General features: G+C 40.7%; 1 protein-coding gene across 2 annotated transcripts in view; it reads left to right on the top strand.

Moving 5' to 3' along the window:
* Positions 1-7,362: 7,362 nt before the first annotated feature.
* The window catches only part of nfat5b (nuclear factor of activated T cells 5b), a 200,039-nt gene continuing 180,623 nt past the window's right edge, over positions 7,363-26,778 (top strand). The window contains exon 1 of one of the 2 annotated variants that reach the window (XM_041190961.1): positions 7,363-7,779. In XM_041190961.1, coding sequence (XP_041046895.1) covers positions 7,707-7,779 — 73 coding nt within the window. In that variant the 5' untranslated portion in view covers positions 7,363-7,706. Of the gene's footprint in view, positions 7,780-8,164; positions 8,276-26,778 lie in introns of those variants that run through there. The other variant, XM_041190962.1, reaches the window with a different exon arrangement.

Below are 26,778 nucleotides of genomic sequence, written 5' to 3'. Positions count from 1 at the left end.
ACCCAGACAACTGCCACTCATGTTGAGGTGAAGCTGGTCCTCAAAGCCCAAGCTGCTTGAGAGTGTTCTGCAAGGTCACCTGCAGGCTCCCCCAGTGAAAGTCAGCAGTCTCCAACCAGCCATGCTGCAGACACTGGGGAAGCACTGTACTGGAACAATTAGCCAGGCAAGGCTATCCGCAAGCCAGGCACAAAGGGGATGCACAAGGATGATTAGCTTTTGATATATTATTCATGTGTTGTTGGACAATGTTGTCCAGTGAAGAATTTTTACATTGACATCTGTTGATTGATGTTGGCCAAGGGGCGTTGTGATGGGGATTCTGACATGAATGTAAACATTAGGAAGCCTCACAATACAAGTGTGAATCAGGTTCAAGTGTGAAAGCTCAAAGGGGAAAAATAAATAAGAGAAGAAAAGAGAGTATAAGAGATTGGCAGCTAACATAAAAGGGAATCCAAAAGGCATAGAAATGGTAAAAGGGTAGTAAACCGAGCAGTGGGGCTGATTGGGATCAAAAAGGGGCTTTCTACATTGAAGTGGAGGGCATGGTTTGAGGTACTAAATGAGTATTTGCATCTATCTTTATCAAGTGTTACAACCACAGCCAATGTTATTTGCTGAGCAAGCAAAATCCCAGAGGGAAACTTGGCTTACTGATCATAACCTTTTTTGTATTTTGAAAATGAGGGAAGAACTTCTGATCCTAGCAGCATAGAATCCCAGTAACACTTTTAGGATTTTAACATTAAAATATTTATGAAGAAGAAAAAAACTAAAGCACATAAGATTAAAGTTACACATTTAAAACAGTTTTACAAAACATCCCCCAAAAAGCCCACCTGGTCAGAACACACAAGTAAACAACTTGGTAACAGCTCCCTTTTAGATTTTTAGCTACAAGTATCCAGTAATATTACCCAACACAATAACTGCTGTCATTTTAGTAAAGGTGTACCACATGACTTCTCACTCTCCTCCACTCAGCTGTGGAAACCCAAGGAAGTTCAGAAACAACCTGCTTTCTGACACAAAGACTTCTCTGGCTTGAAAGCTTAATGGCTGCTTCAAATTCACAACTTTCACACCTTCCCCCAGCACAGATCTGGTCTCAGGACATCTCCCACAACATAGCCACAAAAGTCAGCTCAACATCTTGCCTTAAATATCCTTTTCCCCTTTCATCTTAGATTCCAATTTCCAAAGCACCTCTTTGAACTCAACTTTTCCAAAATATAAAAGTCTTTAATGTTTTCCTATTACCTCCACTTTCAAGTCAAATAAAATTTAATAACCTTCCCTAGTTTACTTATGAAACCTTTGTAAGTTGTAAAACTACCTTGTCACTTCTAAACTCCCCTTTGAAATTTAACAGCTGAAAATTCAAGTCCCTACTTATCTCATAATGCAAATTTTAAAACTCAACCTATTTATTTGTAATTCCAACTTCAACATAGCCTCTCATTACAAATGCATGCAACTAGGATTTTACCCTTTTATCTCTCATTTCCCACAGACAAGCTGTCTTTACTAATCTTCCCCCAGTTTAATCAATCATGGACACACATGCACACACACAGCCTTCTTTACAGAATACAGCATATTCCCAAAAATATTTCAAAAATAACATCCATCTTCACACAAGGAAGAAGATGCTAAGGTCACAGTGAAAGAGGAGGTAGTTGAGACATGGTGTAGGCTAAAAATTGATCATGAGGAGGCATTAGGAAGGCTGACACCAAGATTGGATCAGATGCATCTAAGGATACTGAGGGACATAAAGATCCAAACTGTGGAGGGACTGGCCATAACTTCCAATTCCTTTTAGATATGTGATGGGGTGCCAGAGGATTGGGGAACAGCAAATTTTACACCCTTGTTCAGAAAAAAGTGTAAAGATAACCCAGCAGCTACAGGCAAGTTGGTTTAACCTCGGTGGTGGGAATGCTTTTAAAAACGATAATTTGGGACAAAATTAACAGTCATTTGAACAAATGTAGATTAATTAAGGAAAAGCAGTATGGATTTGTTAATCACGTTTAACTAACATAATAGAGTTTTTGGATGAGGTGACAGAGGTCCAACGAAAGTTTTTTGGTAGATGTGGTGGACATGGACTTCCAAAAGGCATTTAATAAAGAGCAACATAACAGAGCTGTTAGCAGAATTAAAGCTCATTCAATAAAGTGGCAGTATGAATACCAAGTTGGCTGAGTGACAGAAAACAAAGTAGTGGTGAATGGTTGTTTTGCAGACTGGAGGAAGGTATACAATGCAGAGGAGTGTGAAGTGACACATTTGGTAGGAAGAATGAGGAGAGGCAGTACAATATAAAGAACACAATTCTAAAGGAGGTGCAAGAGCAGAGGAACTTGGGGGTATATGTACACAAATATTTGAAGGTAGCAGGGCTGGCAGAGAATGCGGTTAATAAGGTATACGGGATTCTGAGCTTTATAAATAGGGGCACAGAATACAAAATCAAGGAAGTTATAGAGAACAAAATCAAAAATACCTGGAAAAACTCAGCAGGTCAGACTGCATCTGCGGAGAGGAATACAGTTAACGTTTCGAGTCCAAATGACTCTTCATCAGAACTAAGGGAAAATAGAAAAGAGGTGAAATATACGCTGGTTTAAGTGGGGGGTGGGGGTGGGGGGGGGGAGGGGGGGGGGGGGGGGAAACAGTTAGAGCTGGAGAGAGGGCCAGTGATAGGTGGAGATTGCCAAAAGATGTCATAAACAAAAGGACAAAGAGGTGTTGACGGTGGCGATATTAGCTAAGAAATGAGCTAATGGGGACATTAAGGGTGGAAAGCAGGACAAGCAAGGGACAGATAGCCCTAGTGGGGGTGGGGTGGGGGGTTGTTGAAATAGACTAAAAGGTAGAGATAAAACAATGGATGGAAATACATTTAAAAATAATGGAAATAAGGGAGAAAAGAAAAATATATATAAATTATTGGAAAATGGGGGGTCGGAAAGGGGGTGGGGAAGGAGGAGAGAGTTCACGATCTAAAGTTGTTGAACTCAATATTCAGTCCGGAAGGCTGTAAAGTACCTAGTCGGAAGATGAGGTGCTATTCCTCCAGTTTGCGCTGAGCTTCACTGGAACATTGCAGCAGGCCAAGGACAGACATGTGGGCATGAGAGCAGGGTGCTGTGTTGAAATGGCAAGCGATGAAGGTCTGAGTCATGCTTGCGGACAGACCGACGGTGTTCCGCAAAGCGGTCACCCAGTCTGGGTTTGGTCTCTACATTGGAAACTGCATTGGGAGCAACAAATGCAGTAGACTAAATGGAGGGAAGTGCAAGTGAAATGCTGCTTCACTTGAACGGAGTGTTTGAGCCCTTGGACGGTGAGGAGGGGGGAATATTCCAGACTGAATATTGAGTTCAACAACTTTAGATCATGAACTCTCCCCTTAAACCAACTTATATTTCACCTCTTTTCTACTTTTCCTTAGTTCTGATGAAGAGTCATTCGGACTTGAAACATTAACTGTATTCCTCTCTGCTGTCAGATCTGCTGAGTTTTTCCAGGTATTTTTGTTTCTGTTCTGGATTTCCAGCATCCGTAGTATTTTGCTTTTAAGTTATAGATTACCTTTATAAAATACTGGTTAGGCCCCAGCTGAAGTATTGTGCCCAATTCTGGACACCATATTTTGGGAAAGATGTGAAAGTACGAGAGAGGGTGCGGATAAGATTTACGAGAATGGATCCAGGGTCGCAGTACTTCGGTTACTTGGATAGAATGGTGAAGTTGGGGCTGTTCTCCTTAGAGAAAAAATTGAGAGTAGATTTGATATTTTGCTCTGATTTGTTCAAAATCATGAACAGTCTGGACAAAGTAAATTAGGAGAAACTGTTCCCATTGGCAAAAGGGTCAAGAACCAGAGGAGCTGAATGGCAAAAGAACCAAAGGCAACATGAGGAAAAGCTTTTTATGCAGCAAGTATTGTAACCATTCTATCTGCCCATTTGGCTATCTGATATTATGATGGCATTCATTCAAGATGTTAAGGTGCATGCAGATGTATCTGAATATGCCATTCTAACACTGATCAACATTGTGCAGGTGGCAACTAGCAGTGCATTGCACACATGATAATCTGTAGCCCTCTGTTGTGCCACTGACACAACTCATTTTCCCACCTGGAGAGTTTTAGGATGGTCTTTAGAGTTGGAGATGGAAACAGAGAGTAGGTGGGGCTAGGCTATAATGGCACTTCAGCACAAGTATGAGTACGTTAAATTTGAGGCACTGCTGATGGTAGCCAATGTGGAGCAGCCAGGACAGGAGTGACGGGTGAGTGTGACAGTGCAAAATAGGATACCAGCAGCAGAACTTTGGATGACCTAAATTTTACAGAGGGTGAAGGATGGGAGGCTAAGAGAGTCGAAAGCATTGGAATAGTTGAATTGGGGTATGGAAAAGGCCTAGATGAGGGCTTAGCAGTAGATGGGCTGATGTAGGGGTGGAGACGGACTATGTTATGGAGGTGGAAGCAGGCAGTCTTTGAGATGGAGAGAACGTTAGGAAGTTCAGTTTGCAGTTGAATAAGTGCTTGAAGTTGTAGTTTGTTTCAGCCTGAGACAATGACCAGGGAGGTGTATGAATTGATCAAAAGAGTACAGTTTGTGGTGGGGCTGAGAATGATGACTTTGGTTGTTCCATTATTGAACTAGAGGAAACTAATGTCTGATGAGCAGACCAATAATACAAAGACAGCGGAGAGAGGTGTTGGAAAAATTAGGCTGGGTGTTATCAGCATGCATGTGGAAGTTGACCTTTCATCTATGTATTATGTTGCCAATGGGCAACATCTAGATGAGGAAGGGCGGAAGGTGTCAAGATAAAGCCTTGGGGAAATCTGGAGTTAATGATGCAGGGATGGCAGGGAAAGCTATTGTTGGAGATTTTGTGGTTCACTGTTCCAGTTCCTGGGCTCCAGCCCCCGTTGCTCGCAGCCTCGATTCCTGGGGCTCTGGCTCCTGCTGCTCACAGCCTTGATTCTTAGGCTCTGGCTCCTGCTGCTCCCTGGCCATGGTTCCCAGGTTCTGGGCATCACTGCTCCTCAGCCTTTGTTTCCAGGCTCCTGTTCTCGCTGCTCCCTGCCTTCAGTCATTGGGCTCTGGCTCTCACTGCTCTCCAGCCTAGGTCACTGGGTTCCAGTCTCATATCAATAGCTCTTGATGACAACAGGTGTAAGGATTGGGAATGGGATGGGTATGGCAATGGGGGAGGGAGGGGAATGGCATGAGGAGGGCATGGCCTGGAAGGGGCAGGGGGGATGGCATGGGAGGAGGGGTTAGGATGTAGGGGAGGAATGCCTGGGAAGAAGGGGATGGCATGGGACAGGGAGTGGATCGTATGCAAGAGTCAGGGTATTGCATGGGAGGGTGGGAGAATGGGGAGGATAGAAATATCAGTGTGAGGCCACTGGAAGCTCTGTGTCATGCTTGCGGACTGAACAGAGGTGCAATTGGTGTTTGATCTCCCCAACGTAGAGGAGACCACATTTTGAGACATGACGACAGTACACTAGATTGAAAAAAGTACCAGTTAATCACTGCTTCACCTGTACGGAATGTCTGGAGACTTGGATAGCAAGGAGAAAGGAGGTAAAAGGGCGGGTTTACATCTTTGTGTTTGCATGGAAAGGTACTATGAGAAGGGGACAGGATGTTGGGGGTCACTGAGGAGTGGGCCAATATACCACAGAGGGAATGGTCCCTTCGGAATGCCGAAAGAGGAGGGGAGGGGAAGATGTGTTTGGTGGTGGCATCACACTGGAGGTGGTGAAAATGGCAGAATATAATCTGTTGAACACAGAGTCTGGTGGGGTGGTTCTGGGAAAGAGGGAAAGGGGTGAGAGCAGGATATGTGGCAGACATGGTCAAGGGACCTGTCAAACACAGTGGGGCAGTAATGTTGGGGGGAATCCTTGATTGAGGAAAAAAGACATCTTACGGAATGTTGTATCATCAGAACAGGTGCAACGTAGAGTAACTGCAACAGTGGAATGAAATCCTTACAGGGTGTAGGGTGCAAGGAAGTGTAGTCAAGATAGCTGTGGGAGTCAGTTGGCATTTTAGTTGATAGCCTATTGCCAGTAATGGAGACAGAGAAGTCAAGGGAAGGGAAGATTCAGAGACAGACCATGTGAAACTGAGAAGGTTGGAAATTGGAAACAAAGTTAATCAAGTTTTGCAATTCATGGTGAGAGCAGGACATGGTACCAACACAGTCACCAAAGTACCGGAAAAAGAGTTGAGGGAAGGGACCCCAAGTAAGACTGGAACAAGAAATATTTGACATATCCTACAAAAAGGCAGACTTAACTAGGACTCATGCTGTTAACCATAGCAACACCTTTTATTTGGAGGAAGTAAGACAAGTTCAAGGAGAAGTTCTTTAGTGAGAGAACATGTTCAGTCAGGCGGAGGAAGGCAGTGGTCAATGGAAACTCTTCAAGGAAGCACTGGTGGGGGATGGAGGTGTAGACAAATTAAATGTCCATGCTAAAGGATTGGTTAGGGCCAGGAAATTGGAAACTTTTAAAGTGATGGGGGGAATCAGAAGTGTCACGATGTAGTCAGGGAGAGACTGGACAAGGGAGAAAAAAGTAAGAGTCATGGTAGGAAGAGATCAGTTCAGTGAGGCAGGAACAGGCTGAACTGATAGGTTGACCTATGTAGTTTTGTTTATGAATCTTGCGAAGGAGATCGAATTGAGCTGTATGGGGTTAGAGAACTATGAGGTAGGCATCTGTCCAGGGAAGATCACTAAGACATGAGTTCAGCGATTGTTCTGGAATCAATGGCTTGATGCTTGTTGGTGGGATCATGGTCCAGGGGGAGTTAAGAGTTGTTGGAGATGGCATTCAGCCTCTGCAAGGTCAGTTTACAGACATACAACACCCTATCATGGACCTTCTCTTTGTTATTGTCCCAGCCACCCCTTACTCAAAACCTATTACCTCTTTAACTTTTCCCAGTTCTGATGAAAGGTCACAGACCTGAAACGTAGACTGTTTCTCTCCACAGATGCTGTCAATAGCCTGCTGAGTATTTCCAGCACTTAGTTTTTTTAATAATTGAAAGAAGCACAAAACACACGACTAGAATTAAACTATTCAGAATAAGAAATGAGAAGGATCACCATTCCAACTGCTAACCTACTTCTCCTTCTGGCGCTGCGCAATTACCTTACCCACTCGAGTCCCACCCCCTGAGATCGGTGCGCGTGCGCCAATGGAGGGACATACGTGTGTGATGACGTTTAGGAAGTGGGCGGGGCCTGGCGCGAGGGTGGAGGTTGCGAAACAACGTTCGTTGAATTCAACGATTAAAGCGAGCGGAGCTTGTGATCTGCCAGCAGTTTGTATGGAGAGATTATACAGAGCAGAATTCCACACTCTCACTTCATTGGAGGCCAAATATACCCATTTTAGCTAGAAACACGCCCTTCATTCGCACCTCTGTCTTTTAATTTTTTTCTGTATTTCCATATATATTTCCCCATTCCCGCCCCTTAATAGAAGAAGAAGAGGAGGAGGAGGAGGGGGGCGGCAGCAGGACAATCTGAACGAGGGCGAGGTCTTCTTCACTTAAACCGGAATTAAAAATAATAGCGAAGGATAATTTAAGAAGAATCAATTCCGCTGGAGGGGTCCTGACTCTTCCTCCCCCTTCCAGGTGATGCCCTCTGATTTCATCTCGCTCCTCAGCGCGGATCTGGATCTTAATTCGCCCAAGAGTTTGTATTCCAAAGGTAAGGGAGCGTTCGATCGCCTCTTTTCTTAATTTACTTTCTTTTGTGTGTGTGTTCAGTTGTAAAATAACGCACCACGTTTTCCGTGATAATTTTCGAGGTTTTCCCACCTTTATTGTAGGCCGTAACTGAAAGATAATTGACAGCCTCGCATTGATTGTGTGGTGTAGGATTTTAACAAAATTAAAGAGGAAGGCAAATAATTAATTCTGATTTGGGTTAAGTGTCCCTTTCTGCGGGCAACCTAACTTGATGGGGGATAATGTTTGATTGACGTTCCCGTCCACCTGTCAGGGACGTGTCTTTGACCCAGGGTAAATTGGAAGGTTGTTCTCGCACAGCCATCAACGTAGGCGGTCTTGTTATTTACAAATAACGTTGGGTTGACGAGGGTTGCGTTTATTGAGGAAATAACCCAGAGCTACAAAACTCTCGTATTTCTATTTGGAAATAGTGATTCTGTTGGGTCAAACTTTTAACTCGAACACAGACTTGGGTAATGTTACCTCCTACTGTCGATTCATGTAGGCTAGACAGTAGCTTGGGGTAAAATATGTATGCTTTTTAACTCGATGGTTTAACTGCTATTGTAATACAAAAGCAGAAAATGCTGTAAACTCACAGCAGGCCAGCAACATTAGTGGAGAGAACGACAGACGAGGACCTATCTATCATAAGTCCGCTTGATTAAGGTTGTGGATAATTCTTGCGATTTTGTGTTTATTTGCACTTTTGCAAGCTTTTCAGAATATCACCAACTCAAACACAGGAATTGTGTTTACCAGCATTACGATCATAGAGGACCCTGTACATTAATATTTTCTCACAATTTAGTGGATAATGATGAGAATGACAACTCTGCACTTGTAGGGTTCAGTTATACATTTAATGCTGATTTGTACTGTACTTGAGAATTTTTTCCCCAGGACCGTGTGCGTTCTGAAAATCTGATCAGAATTGAAATGGCAAAGTGCCATGTGAAGCCAGGTGCTTCCTTACAGTGGGTTGTGGGGGCGGGGGGGGGGGGCGGGGGGGGAAGAAATCCAGAGGAAGCCTATTTTGAATCACTGCCACACGTCTCCTGGCATCTGGCTACAGAATGGTATTGTTGATGAGTTTTGAACAGGCTGTTTGTCCTCAACAGGAGTCATGTGGGAGAATAAGAATAGAGAAAAAGCCTTTTTTGATTGTTGTCTTCATTTTTTTCATTACTTTTGAAGACACTGGTCTTTTTGGGACATGATTCCATGATATCTTAAACAGATGGAGCATGATCTTGTCCTCATTTGAAGTCACTTTTCAATGGGTGCTGAAAAGCAACTATGGGTGGAAAACCTAGCTGAATCCTTCCCAAACCAAGGAAGGTGAAAGCCAATTGACCCCACAGTGTAATCCCGTTCCCGTTAACACAGACCCTAAATCAGACCTGTGACCTTCTGGTTTGTATGCCTCTATTGTCCTGTGCCTTTACTAGTACAGCTATCAATTGAGTTTAGATTTTTTTTTTAAATGGGGAGTCTCTACCTCGATAATTCTTGATGGAAAAATGAGAAACATTACTTAAATTAGGGTGGTGATTATTACCTCTTTCACTTACCTTTGTTCTTTTAAACATGTGTCCTGACTATAGCGTCATTGGCAAGTAGCTTTCTTATTGCAAGTGGTCACAGATATTGTGCAACTTTTCATAGATCTTGTCAGTAAGATGATTACTTGCAAATGGTGAGAAAAACTGATTTGTCCTGTTCTTAGTCAAAATTGATTAAATTCCAGTCATAGATTTCAGCAATATGGTAAGCCAATCTGTGTCAATAATGTGCAAAATGATTTGGAATTAGTTGAGTTGAAAATAATTTCTTAAATCTGCAAATGTGTAACAATATTATTTTAAATCAGTTTTGGTCCATCTGCAAGCTGGGAAGGGTGTTGTAGAAAGCGTTCCTATCAACTTATTCCATGTGCCACCTAGGTTTTTGCCTCATGAATGTATTTTTTAATATAAATGTTCCATGCAAAGAAGAGGCTAAAATATTTTGAAAACTTGGCTTTCTGAAAGTCTCAAACACTTAAACTGCGATGGAGCATTGTTCCGTGGAGGGTGATGCTGATCTGAGACCTGGATTTTTCTTCAACCTCAAGTTAGATTTTAAGTCAGTTGTAATGTGGATATAATTAAAATGTAAAAATAGAATCTGCATTATTATCATCATCTGTTAAATGAGAAGTGGCTGGTCATATGAATTGTGTAACATCAATTCAAGCCTCATACTGTGTAATTCTGTATTTTATAGGCTTTGCATCCATTGTCCGTAAATACAGGGAAAATATTTGATTGAACCATTAAGTAGCAAACAGTGACTACCCAGGAGTTATTGAAAGGTAATAATGTCATGAGAGTTCAGATGATGGTTTACAGTGAGTGGAGCCCTTTTCAGTTTACAATAAAGAAATTCCTCTTTGTTCTGTGGAGTTAATTGGGAGTGTGTGCTTATTCTGGTTTGGATAATTTATCACTACTCATGGGAATTATTGTGGACATTGGCCAATGCATATTCAAAATTTAATGCTTGACCAATTCCTACATTGAAGAGTAATTGCAGCATAATCATTGAAAATGTATTCAGCGACAATCCAGTTAATTTATTGGGATGTATTTATGCTATAATTTTTGAAAGAAAAATCTCTATGTTAACATGAAGCCAGTACATATTATGATACTTTTTTTTAAACTTGTTCACCATTTCCCAGAGAAATTATACCATTTATTTTGTCTTTGAAATTGGATGATATGGGATGAAAGTTGGATGAGCAGAATTTATTGATTAAAAACAACACTGAGTTTGGTGCTGTCTTGCAGCAAAGATAGCGTGCATGGGTTGCCAAAATGCTGTAATGCTAAGAAAACTGTGTATAATGCCATCCTTATACTGTGATGTTTAGACATCCCATAATATTGTCACATGAATGATGTCACAAATGACAGTGAGCAATTCAAACAATAGTTTAATTGCAACTTGTTTCCTCACAGCCCATTATAGACCAACTGTCAGTAATGGTCTATACTGCAGTTAACTGTCGGTTTTAGAGGCTTCTTCATGGTCTGTTGAAAATCTGATTGCATGGGAAATTCACAGCATTCTCACTGAGATTTAATTGTAGCTTCTGTTTGAGAGTCTAGTATTCTGATGGTTATTCCATTTTTAAAATATTTCGTATTGATACATAAAATCATTAATTGTTGGTTGCAGCCAGTACAATCCCTATCGTTTAGAGACATGAATGATTGGAATTTATGTAATTGCTATACTGCTTTGTACATCGCATTTCTTTATTCTAGAGAAATTCAGTTTATGACTTTGTAATTTTTACCCTTTAGCATGGTGTCATGGTTCCTCTAAATGGACTGATACTGGAAGTGGCATTGGTCGCAACATTTGAGAGAGAAAATTTACCAGTCACTTGGAATAAAGGGGAAAGGGTTGGTTGCTAGGGAACTAGATTAAGCAAGTGTATTGATCTAGGCTTTAAAAATAGCTACAGTATGAGATTTTGCTAGTTGTCATTTTGCTCATAGTGATGAAACTATAGTATCTAATTTCCAGGATTGTTTTGTAATGTGCTGTACATGGATAGCTGTCCACTTGTCATGCTATCCATTCGTTATATTCTTTTATAATTTGTCCACTTTTTAATAGACAATATTGATATTTACTTTATTTCTAGCTAAGAAGTATACATACTTCAGTAAGCAGTAAGTATGCATGCTCTTTGAATCTAATGTCATATGGAGCACTTGTTATAGTATATGTTTCACATTCCTTCCTTGTAAATGCATTGTGAGTCAAATAGCATTATACAATTCATTACATTAGGGTGAGGTGTGCTCAGTGATGGAGCCAGATCATTCATGGTTGGGGAATGTTGAAGGCTTGCAAGGTTGAGATTCTATCATAGGTTACAGCAACAGGTACCCTGAGGCATTGTGCACTGTAGTGCTTATGTCCTCATCAGGTAGACATATGTAGAAAAATGTCAAATGAAAATTAAAAACAACAATTCATGAATGCATGATTTGGGGTAAACTCTAGGAATGAATAAACAATTGGCTTAAGGTTGGAAAACTCCTTGTTTGAAGAGTTATATTGGAATGGGGGGAAATACTGAGTGGGTGCCTTGGGTCTTGGTGTTGAGATCATTACAATCAATGACCTGGATTCAGAAACTCAATGTTAAGTGGACAAACGTACAAATGTTACCAAATTCGGAGGATGAGGCATAAAAGCAAGCTACACTAGACCTGGTATTGAACAATGAGATAGGATTAATTGATAACCTCATAGTGAAAGTACTCTTGAGTAGCAGCGGTCATAATATGATTGAATTTTGCATTCGTTTTGAGGGAGCAACGAGTGCATCCAAGACTAGCATTTTAAACTTGAATAAAGGCAATTATGAGGGCATGAAAGCAGAGCTTGCTAAAGGGAACTGGTAAATGAGGTTAAGGGATAGATCAATAGAGGTTCAGTGGCAGACATTCAAAGGGATATTTCAGAATACATAGAACAGACACGTTCCAATGAGAGAGAAAATTCCAAGGGGAGCGCCCGCCATCCGTGGTTAACTAAAAAAGTTAAAGACAGTATCAAACTTAAAGAAAAGGCATATAATTACTCAAAGATGGCAGGTCAGAAGATTGGAAAGAATATAAAGGACAGCAGAGAATGACAAAAGGCTGAATAAGTAGGGAAAAATTAGAGTATGAGAGAAAACTAGCTAGTAATATAAAGACGGATAGCAAGAGTTTCTATAGATATTTAAATAAGAAAAGAATTAACAAAGTGAGCATTGGTCCTGTGGAAAGTACGTCTGGGGAATTGATAATGGAAAGTAGGGAGATGGCAGATGAATTAGACAGCTATTTTGCTTCAGCCTTCATTATAGAGGACACAAGTAATATCCCAGAAATAACTGTAAATCAGGAAATGGAAGGGAGGGAGGAACTTGGGAAAATTACAATCACCAGGGAAATGGTATTGAGCAAATTGTTGGGACAGCGGGCTGACAAATCCAGATGGACTTCACCCGAAGGTCTTGAAGGAAGTGGTTAGTGAGATAGTTGATGTAAAGGCGAAATACTGTGGATGCTGGAAACCTGAAACAAAGGCAAAAATGCTGGAAAAGCTCAGCAGGCCTGACAATCCTGTCTTTCTCTCCACAGATGCTAACATTTTGAGTCCGTATGTTTCTATTTCTTCTATAGTTGATGTACCGGTTTTAATTTTAATTCCCTTGAATCAGGGAAGGTTCCGTTTGATTGGAAAATAGCAAATATAACTCCTTTATTCAAAAAGGGAGGGAGACAGAAAGCAGGAAACTACAGGCCAATTAGCCTAACATCTGTTATAGGGAAAATAGTTAGAAGCTACTATTAAAGATGTTATAGCTAGGCACTTAGAAAAATTCAAGGCAATTGGGCAGAGCCAACGTGGTTTTGTGAAAGGGAAATCATGTTTAATCAATTTATTGGAGTTATTTGAAGGAGTCGTGTGCTGTGGATAAAGGGGAGTGGTGTATGTACTGTACTTAGATTTCAATAAGGCATTTGATAAAGTGCTACAAGTGCAATTGCGGAAAATAAAATCTCATGGTATGGGGTAGCATATTGTCATGGATAGAAGATTGACTCGCTAACAGAAAGCAGAGAATTGGCATAAATAGGTCTTTTTCTAATTGGCAGGATGTGATGAGTGGTGTGCCACAGGGATCAGTGCTGGAGCCTCAACTTTTTACAATTTATATAAATGACTTGAATGAAGGGACTGAAGGAGTGGTTGCCAAATTTGCTGATGACACAAAGATAGATAGGAAAGTAAATTGTGAAGAGGATGTAAGGAGGCTACAAAGTGACATAGATAGGTTAAGTGAGTGGGCAAAGATCTGGCAAATGGAGTATAATGTGGGCAAATGTGAAATTGTCCATTTTGGCAGGAAAAATAAAAGAAGCTTATTGTCTAAATGGTGAGAGATTTCAGAGCTCAGATTCAGAGGGATCTGGGTATCCTAGTGCATGAATCACAAAAGGCTTGTTTGTAGGTACAGCAAGTAATTAGGAAAGCTAGTAAACTGTTATCATTTATTGTGAGGGGCTTTGATTACAAAAGTAGAGAGGTAATGCTTCAGTTGTACAGGGCACTGGTGAGACCACATCTGGAGTTCTGTGTACAGTACTGATCTCCTTATTTAAAGAAAGATGTAAATGCATTAGAAGCAGTTCAGAGAAGGTTAACTCGACTAATACCAGGAATAGGTGGGGTGTCTTATGAGGAAAGATTGGACAGGTTAGACTTGTATCCGCTGGAGTTTAGAAGAGTAAGAGGTGACTTGATTGAAACCTTTAAGATCCTGAGGAGTCTTGACAGGGTGGGTATGGAGAAGATGTTTCTTCTTGTAGGAGATTCTAGAACTAGGGGTCATGGTTTAAAAATAAGGGGATGCTTATTTAAAATAGAGATTAGGAGAAATTTTTTCTCTCGGGGCTGAGTCTTTGGAACTCTTCCTCAAAAGGTGGTAGAAGCAGTCTTTGAATATTTTTCAGGCAGTGCTAGGTTAAGTGAAAGGTTATTGGGGTATGCAGGAATGTGGGGTTGATGTTACAATCAGATCAGCCATGATCTTTTTGAATGGTGGAACAGACTTGAGGAGCCTAGTGGCCTGCTCTTGCTCCTAATTCGTATGTTCATATGTAAATACAGAATGAGTTGAGTAAAAATATTGTTGATGAAATTTATGGAACACGTGACATAGATAGGAAAGCAAGTATTTTGTGAGAGATAGCTTAGGATGGTGCTAAAACAGAGATCTCGGCACCTCTGTGCACTCTGATGCTTTCCATTGATTAGCCACGTTGAGCAATCAGCAATGATAGCACAACACTGACCTGCATGGCTGAAGCAGTAGAATGCAAGTTAAACTGTGTATGACTCTGGCCAAACTGCACCTTGAATACTGTGTCCAGCTCTGAGAGGCTGCATGTAGCAGAATGCAGGCAGGTAGCTTGGATTTAGCAGTAATGGAATTTAATGGCAGTTATTTTTTATTCAGTCATGGGATGTGGGTGTTGCTAGCTAGGCCAGCATTTATTGCCTATCCCTAATTGCCTTAAGGATATTTAAGAGTCAACCACATTGCTGTGGGTGTGGAGTCCATGTAGGCCAGATTTCCTTCCTTAAAGGATGTTAGTGAACCAGATGGGTCTTTACGGCAATCAGCAATGGTTTCGTGGTCATCATCAGATTTTAATTCCAGATTTTTATTGGATTCAAACTTCACCATCTGCCATGGTGGGATTCAAACCCAGGTGCTCAGAGCATTACCCTGGGTCTCTGGAATACTAGTCCAGTGACAATATCTATATGTCGTTGCCTCCCCCCCCCATTACTGTGGTTTAGTATTTTGGGTTCTGGACTGTAGCATTTCTCAAGATCCTGCAGCTTGAGTGAGGTAATTGTAGGAGAATATCTTTGGATCTAAGGTTATTGAAGTAGTTGTGGGTATGAGATGACATGAGGGTAGGGGCTGGTGGGGGAGGGAGAGTGCAGAGAATGTCACCTGTTCTGACCTTGGATTCAGACCTCAAGATGAAAACTTTTTTAGGCACAAAATCTATTGTTACCATATTTGCTGGCTGGGTATCAGTGTACAAACAAGGATAATTGGTCTTGATGCTTCAGAGCTGGGGGAGTAGGACATTGCTTGTAGCTACCATGCTTGCTAGATTTGTATGTGGGATAAGAACAGGAGTGACCTTGGCTATGATTTCAAAATGTAATCACTTCATCCTTTTAGTGATAAGTAGTCTTGACAATTAGTTTGGATCCTGATCGGATATCGTTTATTAATCTTGAATTTATATAAAATCTGAGAACGATCAAATGTAAAACCCTACTCTTATGCAACTTGGTTTTATATGGAATGACATTGGTGTTGTGAGCACTATGGCTGCACACAGTGGGGTAGATTCTGAGCAAATCTAGCAGCTCAAAACTGGGCATCCTTGAGGCATTGTAGGCCATTAGCAGCAGAATTGTATTTCACCACAATCTGGAACCATTCTGGCTGGGTTTATCCTTCACTCTACCATTACCATCAAGCAAGGCACCCAACCCTGGATCAATGAAGAGTGTGGGAAATGAGGTAAGATGTAGCTTAACATCAAAGCAGCATTTGACTGAGTGGCATAAGAACACAAGAAATAGGAGCAGGAGTAAGCAATATGGCCCATCAAGCCTGCCCCGCCATTCATTATGACCATGGCTCACATTGGGCTTCAACTCCATTTTCCCACCTGCTTCCCATGTCCCTTAATTCCTTGAGAGACCAAAAATCTGTCTATCCCAGCCTCGAATGTATTCAACAACATAGCATCCACAATCCTCTGGGATAGAGAATTCCAAAGATTCACAACCCTCTGACTGAAGTAATGTCTTTTCACCTCAGTCTGAAATTATTGGCCCTTGTCTTGAGATGGTCAGTCTCCAACCAGCAGAAACAATCTCTCGGCGTCTACCCTATCATGCCCCCTCAGGTTTTAATGAGATCGCCTCTCATTCTTCTAAACTCCACAGAATATAAGCCCAATTTACTTAGCACCTTGTCATAAGATAGCCCCCTCATCTCAGGGACCATCAAGGAGCCCTGGTAAAATTGAAGCCAAGAGGAATTGGCGGACATCTTTCCATTGGCTGGAAGATAGCGCAAAGGAAGATAGTTGAGATTATTTGAGGCCAGTTATCTCAGCCCCAGGACATTGTGCAGGAATTCCTCAGGTCAGTGTCCTAGGCTCAACCATCTTCAGCTGCTTCATCAGTGACCTTCCCTCTGTTAAAAGGTCAGAAGTGTGGATATTTGCTGATGATTGCACAGTGTTCAGTTCCATTTGTAGCTCCTCCAGATAATCAGATAGTCTATGCCTGCAAACAGCAAGACCTGGACAATATTCAGACTTGGGCTGCTAAGTGGCAAATAACATTCATGCCAGGCATCAACCATCTTCAACAAAGACAGTGGTTTCCTGACTGCCAAAATCCTGCTTGCACCAATCTGTGGTGTAATTCTTCTTGCTGTGTTTGGTGAGGGCCTGATGTTAAACCTTGTAGAGGCTGTATTGGTTTTGCCTGTCTCAGCTCCTGACTACACCAAAGCTGGCCTTTAAAATGACCCAACATTCCCTGAACTTCCGTGGCTTCTTGGCATTTAGTTAATTGTGGACGATTATTTTATGTTCATTGGTAACTTCTTATCCGGTACTTCAGCTGGATTATTAAGTTTTTTTTTCCTGAAATGGAGAGTTCTGGTTAAATGTGGAATTAAAAAATGAAATTCAACACTACTAATTAAATATAACAATATTTATAGTTATTGGTCACTTAAAAGTTTTTGCTCAGTTGGGCAAGTTGGGGGCATACCAAATCTGTTTTTGATTTTTGTGGTAAGCTTTGAATACTTGACAGTTTTGAAGCTGCAAAAGTGCCTAGATTTGTTTGCTTTTTCTATGGACTCCTAAAGCTTCCGTTGAAAAGTTTACTTTGTAGAAAGACTCCCAGAATGTTGCACAGACTGTGGTGCCTGAATGCAGATTCCTCAAATGTTTTACAATAAGCCATTGAACTCTGAATGGAAATTGCTGAAGCACAGCCAAAGAGCTGTTTTAGTCTTGGCAGTGTTCCAGAAATAGTATACCACCACTACCACCACCACATGCTGTTGTCAATTGATTTAAATTCCAGTTTCAGGAGGATTAACGTTTACTCATTACCTGAAGGCTTAACTTAGTAACTTTAGTGACTTTGGTTCTTCAAATATGGTTCATAATTACCAAGTATTTACAGCACAAACGGGTCACTGTCATGTTGGGCCACTATTTATACTCCACACAAGCCTCCTCCTCCTTCCTTTCTTCATCTAACCCTATCAGCATATCCTTCTGTTCCTTTCTCATTTATGTGCTTATCTAGCTTCTCCTTAAATGCATCTACATCCTGAAATACAAAACATTGTGTTAGATATATTTAATAAGTTCTTTTAATTAAATTTGCTTTCTGCTGGACATAACAGGCTTGGCACCTAGGTGAATACAATTTTTGTAGGTCCCACTACAGATTTTTTTTTAAGAACAGAATTTAAAAACATGGAGGACAATTTTGTTTTCATGAGACAGTTGCCTCTGTTTATCAAGTGCAGGTTGAAAACAGTGAAATGTTTTTATTGCCCTGCTTCATTATTATCATTATAAATGACAAACTGAGTTTCATTTGAGCATGAATTAGCTTTTGTCTGAAGTTATTTTATAATAAAATCGTTACACTTGGATTTTCCACCAGCATAAGGGAGTCAGGTAACTCAAAATAAACACTGACAAGTGACTTGCATGCTCTGGTCTCTTGGAGTGAGAGCAGCGCCAATACAAAAGCAGCTAACAACTGGTAGTGGAATTTAAATCTTGGTGAAGGCTTGAACATTTATCTCCAGTTGAAGATGACAGAGTTAGTAGAGAATTTCTCTTCAGAAAGAAGCAATTAAGTGGGATTTGATCACAAAAGTGTACCAATAAATGATAGTCATGAGCAGAATCATGACACGTATAAGTTACTTTGGGTGAAAGCTGACATCTTGTCAAATGAGCGTTTGTAAGCAAGCAGGGACTTAAAAATAGAGGATAAGGATCAGTTCACATTAACACTAACAGTTGTGGATCTGGTGCTGATGCTTAAATAGTTGCTGAGGAAAAATCTATGGCATGTGTGTGCACTTGATAGATTTGTGCACATGATACATGAATATTTTCCAAATATTTAAAATAGCATATAAGAGAGAAGGCAATAGGAATTACAATAATAGATTTGGATGAGGAAAGATGGGAGGAGGCTCAATGGAGCATAAATGACAGCAAGGACTGGTTGAGCCAAAAGGCCTGTTCTTTGCTGTATAATTCTATGTAGTATGTATATAAAACTTGTTTAAGTGACACTTGAGATTGACCGTGGCTGAATGGTAAGTAAAAAATCCAGTAAACTGCCAATTGAATTTGTTGTCACAACAATAACAAAAACAACTTGCATTTATATGGTAACTTACAGGACTCTATGGGGCTAGAGTGGGGAAACAGGACTGACTACTTTGCTGTACAGAGAACTGGCATGGACTTAATGTGCCGAAAAGCCTCTTTTTATGCCACAATGACTCCCTGACTTACTTTTAACGTAGTAAAACATCCCAGGGTGCTTTACTGGAGTGCAATCAGAAATCATTGACATTGAGCCACATTAGGTGATATCAGGATAGTTGATCTGAAGCTTGATCAAGGTGTTAGGTTTTTAAGGAGTATCTTCAAGGAGTGGGGGAGAGGATTAAGGAGGGAATCCCAGAGCTTCAAGGCTTTGGCAGCTCAAGGCACAACAGCCAATGCTGGAGTAATGAAATCGGTGATACAAAGAAGAGGCTTGATGTGGAAGTGTGGAGAAATCTTTAGAGAGTTGTAGGACTGGAGGAGGTGACAGATGGGGAAGGGGAAGCCCACGGAGAAATAAGGATGAAAATTTAAAAATTGACTTAAAAGGGTTAATGTGTAAGATTTTTTTTCACTTGGCAAGAGGGCATAGGCTCAGGATTGTCACCAGAAGAACCCATGCCTGTGAATGATGTCACCAAGGTCAGCCTTTTCCTTGCACAAGTTTATTGGAGCATAGAGTGAATTGCCACATGAGACTTAAAGCACCATTAGAAAAGTATCTGAAAAGGAAGAATATAGAAGAGAATGGTCAGTGAAATGGGCCTAAATTAGAGATTCCCAGTTGAATTGTTAGTGTAAATATAATGGACCAAAGACCCTCATTCTGTGCTGTGGATGTTATGTTTCTGCAAAGTTGTGAATGTTAAATATGAATCTGTGCTTAAATAACTTCTTATCTGTACAATTGGAGAAACCATTGTTACGCTTATTAGCTCTTGATGTCTTTACCTTGAGCTCTTTGGTGTTATTTGGTCTGCACCTTAAGTCTAAGCTGCAGGGCTATGGGCTGGGTGCAGGAAGGTGGAATTAGAAAGGGCACCAGGGTGTCCTTGGGCTGGCATGGACAAGATGGGCTGAATGGCCTTCTCTGCTGTAACTTTTCAATGGTTTGTTGAGAGCCGCCTTTATCATTTCATGCACTCTGGAACTATATAAAATATAGTACAAGAAACCTTGTACAAAGGATTAATATAGCTTAAGTAATTGTAGGATTGGATGTTATTTTTAGAAAATATAGCCATTAGTCCTCTTCATTGTTTAGCTTTTATACAAGCCCTATATTCCTTGAGAGAGTGGGATGTACTTATCTGGGGGACATAGTGTGTAAGAATTAATTATAACAATATTTATTAAATATTAACTTAAGTTCATTATTTAATAATAAAAGATGTGTCAGCTTTACAATTGAAGGTTGGATAAAACTGGGGAGGGGGGCAGGGGGGAAAGTCCAGCGTTGGTAGAATTAAGTTTTTATTTAAAAACCTTACCCGGGGCTAAAATTTAGGTGAGTACTTTGTGTTAACATTACAATCTACCGAAACATCAAGATCAGCTCCTTGAAATCTTAATATTCAGTGCATAAATTAGAAAAAATGTTAATCCAGGGAGCAGGTGATTTCCTTGAATCTGCAGGTTATTGATGGGCTACATCTGTGTTGCAAAGATACTTCTCTGTTTTGTGTTGGGAAAGCTGATGTTTAGGAATCTGAGCATGTTGGATTATGTTTCTGTAAATATTCTTGGTTGGAACATTGAACTCTCATTCTTGTAAATCTTGATTTGTATTTTTCACGAGACTTGACTAAGGGTTTTTCTCTCATCAGGTTTCCATTTTTGTATTGGGCAAAGTGTACTGTATATTTTGTATGTTTGACCTGTGCCCATGTAACCTGAAGATCTCCATTTATCTCATTAAATTGAATTAATTAATATGGTTGGTGCCACTTATATGTGATAGTATTAAATTAATTCTCTGTGAAGCTAAATTTACGTCATGGAAGAATATGTGGAATGTTAATTTTTTTAAAATAAAAAAGCACCAAATAAATAGACCAATTTCATTTTTCTGTGCTCGTTTAATAAGATTTAGTATTCACAAAGTTCTCCCAGTCAGTGAACTTCAATGTTGTCTTATATGTGAGATGTTGAACTGAGGCCTTATATGCCTGTGAGGTGAATGTAAAATATATTGTGGCATATTTTCTCAAGAAGTGTAGGGAATTCTCCCAATTTCCTAACAAACATTATTCCTCATTATTGCATTAATTATTGCTCAGCCAAAACCACTTTCACTTTGTGAAAAACTGCTACTTGATTTCACCTTTAAGTGGCCTAGCTTTAATTTTAAGCTTGTACTATCTTGTCCTGGATTCCCATAATTTCTCTATATCAACCCCATTGAAACATTTTAAATTCTTAGATTAGATCACCCCTCTACCATATAAACTCGAGAGAATGGAAGACAAGTTAATGCAACCCATCCTCATAATTTAATCCTTAAAGTCATTGTATCGTTCTCATGAAGCTGTGCTGCACCCCGCCTAAGGCCGATATATCATTCCGGAGGTTTGATGTCCAAAACAGAATGCAACGTTTCAGATTAGGTCTGACCAAAGTTTTGTACAACCGAATTCCATCTGAATTCCAACCCACAAAGGCCATTATTCCATTAGCCTTTTTGATTGATTTTTGTACCTGTACACTAGCCTTTGCTCATTTATGTATGAAATCTAAACCTCTTTGTTTCTCTGTAGCTCCTAATTTCTTTTTATTAAGAAAATATTCTGAATTGTCTTCCTTCAATCCAATGTGGATAATCTTGCACTTCTGCATATAGAACTCCCATCTGCCATAGCTTTTCTCACTCACTGACTGTCCTTTGGAACTTTTGTACTGTGCTTCCTAATGTACTGTCATTTGCAAACGTGGATATTTATCTCTTTATATTATTTGCTTTAATGAAGGAATAAATAGCAAAAAACAGTACAGATCTCTCATTTCTCTGCATAAAACTCCATCTACCACTCAATGTCTGTCCATTTGTAACTCCTTTAATCCACATAATATATAGTGCTTTCTAACTTACTATCATCTGCAAACTTGGAGATACAAATTCTTCATCCAAGTCATTAATATATATGGTGATAGGGAGATGGTTAGATTCTCCCTTGTTGGCAATCGTCATTGCTTGGCACTTGTGTGGTGCAAATGTTACTTACCACAGATCATCCCAAGCCTGAATGTTGTCCAAGTCTTGCTGCATGTAGATACGGACTGCTTCAGTATCTGAAGAGTTGTGAATGATGCAGAATATGTCATCACCAAACATCCCCACTTCTGACCTTATGATGGAGGGAAGATCATTGATGAAGCAGCTGAAGATGGTTGGGCCTGGGACACTGCTGCAGGAGTTCCTCACGGCAATGTCCTGGGGCTGAGATGATTGACCTCCATCAACCACAACCATCTTGTTTTGTGTTAGGTATGATGCCAACCAGTGGTGATGTTTTCCTCCTGATTCCCACTGACTTCAATTTTGCCAGGGTTCCTTGATGCCACAGTCAAATGCTGATTTGGTGTCAAGGGTAGTCACTCTTGCCTCCCCTTGAGTTCAGCTCTTCACTCCATGTTTGGACCAAGGCTGTAATGAGGTCAGGGCCGAATGGCCCTAGCGGAACCTAAAGTGAGTGTCGGTGAGCAGGTTATTGCTGAGTAAGTGCTGCTTGATAGTATTGTAGATGGCATCTTCCATTGCTTTGCTGATGATGGAGAGTAAGCAGAAATGGGCTAGATTGGATTTGTTCAGCTTTTTGTGTTTAGGGCATACTTCCACAGTTTTCCACATTGTTAGGTAGATGCCAGTGTTGTAGTGTTACTTATAGCTTGGCTAGGGGCACGGTTATTTCTGGAGCAACAGTCTTCAGCATTATTGCTGGAATGTTGTCAGGGTCCATTGCCCTTTGCAATATCCAGTGTCTTCAGCTGTTTCTTGATATCACGTGGAGGGAATTGAATTGTCTGAAGATTAGCATTTGTGACCCTGGGGACCTCCAGAGGAGGTCGAGGTGGGTCATCTACTCAGCACTTCCTACTGAACATGGTTGCAAATGCTTCAGCCTTATCTTTTGCACTGTTGTGTCGAATGTGGATATATATCATCGTTGAGGATGGGGATAATGGTGGAGGCCCCCCCCCCCCAAGTTGGCTGATTAATTGTCCACCACCATCCACAACTGGGTGTGGCAGGACTGCAGAGCTTTGATCTGGTAGTTGTGGGATGACTGTTGCATGGTACTTCTGCTGTTTGGCATGCAAGCAGTACTGTGTTGTAGCTTCAGCAGGTTGACGGCTCATTTTTCGGTATGCCTGGTGCTGCTCATGTCATGCCTTCCTGCATTCACTGAGCCAGAGTTGAATTCCTTTGGTTGATAGTAATGGTAGAGTGAGTGATATTCCGGGCCATGATGTTACATTTAAGACAGATGAGAAATTTTTTCACTTGAGGGTCATGAGTCTTTGGAACTCTTCCTCAAATGCCAATGGAAGCAGAATCTTTGAAGGCAGAGATAGATTCTTGATAAGCAAGGGGGTGAAAGGTTATCAGGGGCAGGCAGGTGTGTGGAGTTGAGGTTATTGAAGTGCCGAGTGGCCAACGCTTGCTCCTAACTCATATATTTGTAATTCTGCTGTTGCTAATGGCCTACAGTCCCTAATGGATGCCTAGTTTTGAGCTACAAGACCTCCTCTGGGTCTACCCACATTGGTAGTGCCACACAATACAATGGAGACTATTCTGAGATGGGACTTTGCCTTCACAAGGACTTTGAGTTATCACGTCTACCTATACTATCATTGGCAGTTGTGTCAGATAAGTAGATTGGTGAGGACAAGCAAGCTCCAGCAGATTTTTTTTCCTTTTTTTTTTCCTTTGGTTCCTTCACCACCTGCTGTAGGCTCAGTCTGGCAGATATGACCATTAGGACTCTGCCCAGTCTGACAGTAGTGGTGTCACCAAGCCACTCCTGGTGACAGGTATTGAAGCCCCCCACCCAGAGTACATTCTGTGCCCATGCTACCCTTGGTGGTTCCTCCAAATGTTGCTTAATATGGAATATTGATTCATCAACTGAGGGAGGGTGGTTGGTGGTAATCAGTAGGATGTTTCCTTACCCCTTTTTGGCCTGATACTATGAGACTTTGTGTGGTTCAGATTCAATGCAGAGAACTCCCAGGACAACTCCTTCCTGACTGTATACCACTGTGCTGCTGCCTCTGCTGGATCTTTTTGCCAGTGGGACAGGACAGACCCAAGGATGGTGATGGTGGTGGCTGGAAGGTATGATTCTGAGAGAATGACTGTGTCAGGCTGTTGCTTGACTAGTCTGTGGATTAGCTCTCCCAATTTTGGCACAAATGATACTAAAGAGGATTTTGTAGGGCTGACGGGCTAGGCGTGCCTTTGTTTCCCGTGCTTAAGTTTACGCCGGGGTGATCTGTCCAATTTTATTTCTTTTTGATTTTTTTAATAGTGGGTTGGTACAACTGAGTGGCTTGCTAGGCCATTGTAGAGGGCAGTTAAGAGTCAATGACATTGCTGTGGGTCTGGAGTCCCTTGTTGGCCAGACCAGGTAAGGATAACAGATATCCTTTCTTAAAGGACATTAGTGAACCATTTGGGTTTTTACAACAATCAATAGTTTCATGGCACCATGACTGAGACTAGCTTTCAATTCCAGATTTTTATTAATCAATTAAATTAATGAATTGAATTTCAGTTCCACCAGCCCCTGTGATGGGAATACATGTCCCAGTGGCATTAGCCTGGGCTACTGGATTCTAATCCAGCGACATTACCATTATGTCGTCATCATCTCTTGTTCTAATTAATTTGCTTATGTCTCAAGTTGATAGTACCAACTGATCTGTTCTAAGTGTTGTAATTTAGGACTGATTCACCAGTACTAAATCAGTCCTTACAAAACCTCATGACTTATTAAGTTCAAATATACAAAAGAAACACAAAAAAAAATTGTAAATAGGATTGAGTTGCTGAACTGAGATCGTCAGAGCTTTGAGGTTGCACATTGTTATATACTGTAGTTTGGATATCTCTGCATTGTAATGATTATTTGCTTGTAGCTTTTTGTCTAGCATGTTACCATAGATAACGACCGTCAGCTGAAACTCGTCTCTTAAACCTCAATAAAGGCCATTACAAAGGTATGAGGCTTAGCCTAAATAGCCAAGTGGTTATGGTACTGGGTTTGTAACCCCAAGAACAAGAGTTAAAATCTCACAATGGCAAACTATGTAACTCCATCTGAAACAGATGGAAATGGGTTTGTACTCGAAAGAGTTACAAAGGAAGAAGACATAGTTGGCTAAAGTAGACTGGGAAAATAGGTTAAAAGGTAAGGCAGTACATAAGCATTGGCAGACATTTAGGGAGATATTTCATAACTTTCAATGTAGATATCTTCCATTGAGAAAGAAGGACTCTGAGAAGGATGCACCATCCTTGGCTAACTAAGGAAGTTAAGGATTGTATCAAATTGATAGGAAAGGCATATAATGCTGCCAAGATTATTGGGAGGCCATAAGATTGGGAAAACTTTAGAAACCAGCAAAGGATGACTTTAAAAAAAAAACAAGAAATTAGAATGGGGGTAAACTAGCAAGAAATATAAAAGCAGACAGTCAGAGCTTCTACAAGTATATAAAAAAGGCAGAGAGTAGCTAAAGTAAGCATTGATCCCATTAGAGGATAAGGTTGGGGAATTACTAATAGGAAACGAGTAAATGGCAGACTTTGAGCAAGTATTTCGTATCTGTTTTCACAGTAGGAGACACCAAAAGAAGTAGTGTCCCAAGAATAGTAGAAAATGAAGGGTCAAAAAGGAAGGAAGAACTTAAAGCAGTCACTGTTACTGGGGTGGGGGCGCGAAGAAAACTAATGAGATTAAAGACTGACAGTCCCCTGGATCTGATGGCTTGCATTTATTTCTTATTTATGAACTGTAGCCTAACATCTCTCATTGGGAAAATGCTGGAATCCAGTAAGGTAGTAGTAGCAGGACATGCAGAAAACCATAATACAATCAGGCAGAGATTACATGGTTTTATTTAAGAGAAATATTGCTTGACATCATTATGGTCCTTTGAGGACAAGCAGGGTGGAAAAAAGGGGACCAATAGATGTAGATGTAATAGGTTTTCAAAAGGCATTTGATAAGATGCCACATAAAAGATTATAGCACTAGATAAAAGTTCATAGTGTTAAGAAATAATATGTTATCATGCATTAGAGCATTGGGTAAGTAATAGAAAATGGAGAGTTGGATAAATGGTTTTTCTGGTTGGCAAATTGTAACTAGTCAGGTGCCACAGGCTTCTGTGCTGAGGCCTCACGTTACTTATAATCTATATTAATGACTTGGATGATTTAGCCAAATTTGCTGATGACAGAAAGGTGAGTAGGAAAATAAGTTACGAGGAGGAGATAGAGTCTGCGAAATGATTATGGATAGGTCAATGAGTTGGCTAGAATTTGGCAGATGTGGGGAAAATGTGAGGTTGTCCACTTTGGTAGGAAGAATTGATTGCCAGAGTGGCATAGAAATTAGATGCAGGAGTGGCCCTCGAACCTGCATTGCCATTGAGTAAGATCATGGCTGATCTGATTTATAACCTGCTTACACCCCCCGTCAAAATGTTAGCATGCAGTTAACTGCAAGTAATTAAGAAAGCAAATGGAATATTGACCTTTATTAAAATGGGGGTGGCGTATGAAAGTAGGGAAGTCTTACTCCAACTGTACAGTGCATTGCTGAGACCACACCGAAAATACTGCATACAGTTTAGGTTCCTTATTTAGGGAGGGATATGCTTGCTTTGGAAGCAGTTGAAAGTTCACTAGGTTGATTCTTGAGATG

Source organism: Carcharodon carcharias, chromosome 7 (genome assembly GCF_017639515.1).
Source record: "Carcharodon carcharias isolate sCarCar2 chromosome 7, sCarCar2.pri, whole genome shotgun sequence".
In the NCBI taxonomy this organism is placed as follows: domain Eukaryota; kingdom Metazoa; phylum Chordata; class Chondrichthyes; order Lamniformes; family Lamnidae; genus Carcharodon; species Carcharodon carcharias.
The sequence above is the reverse complement of the archived record's forward strand: the minus strand, read 5'-3'. Positions and strand labels throughout refer to the sequence as shown.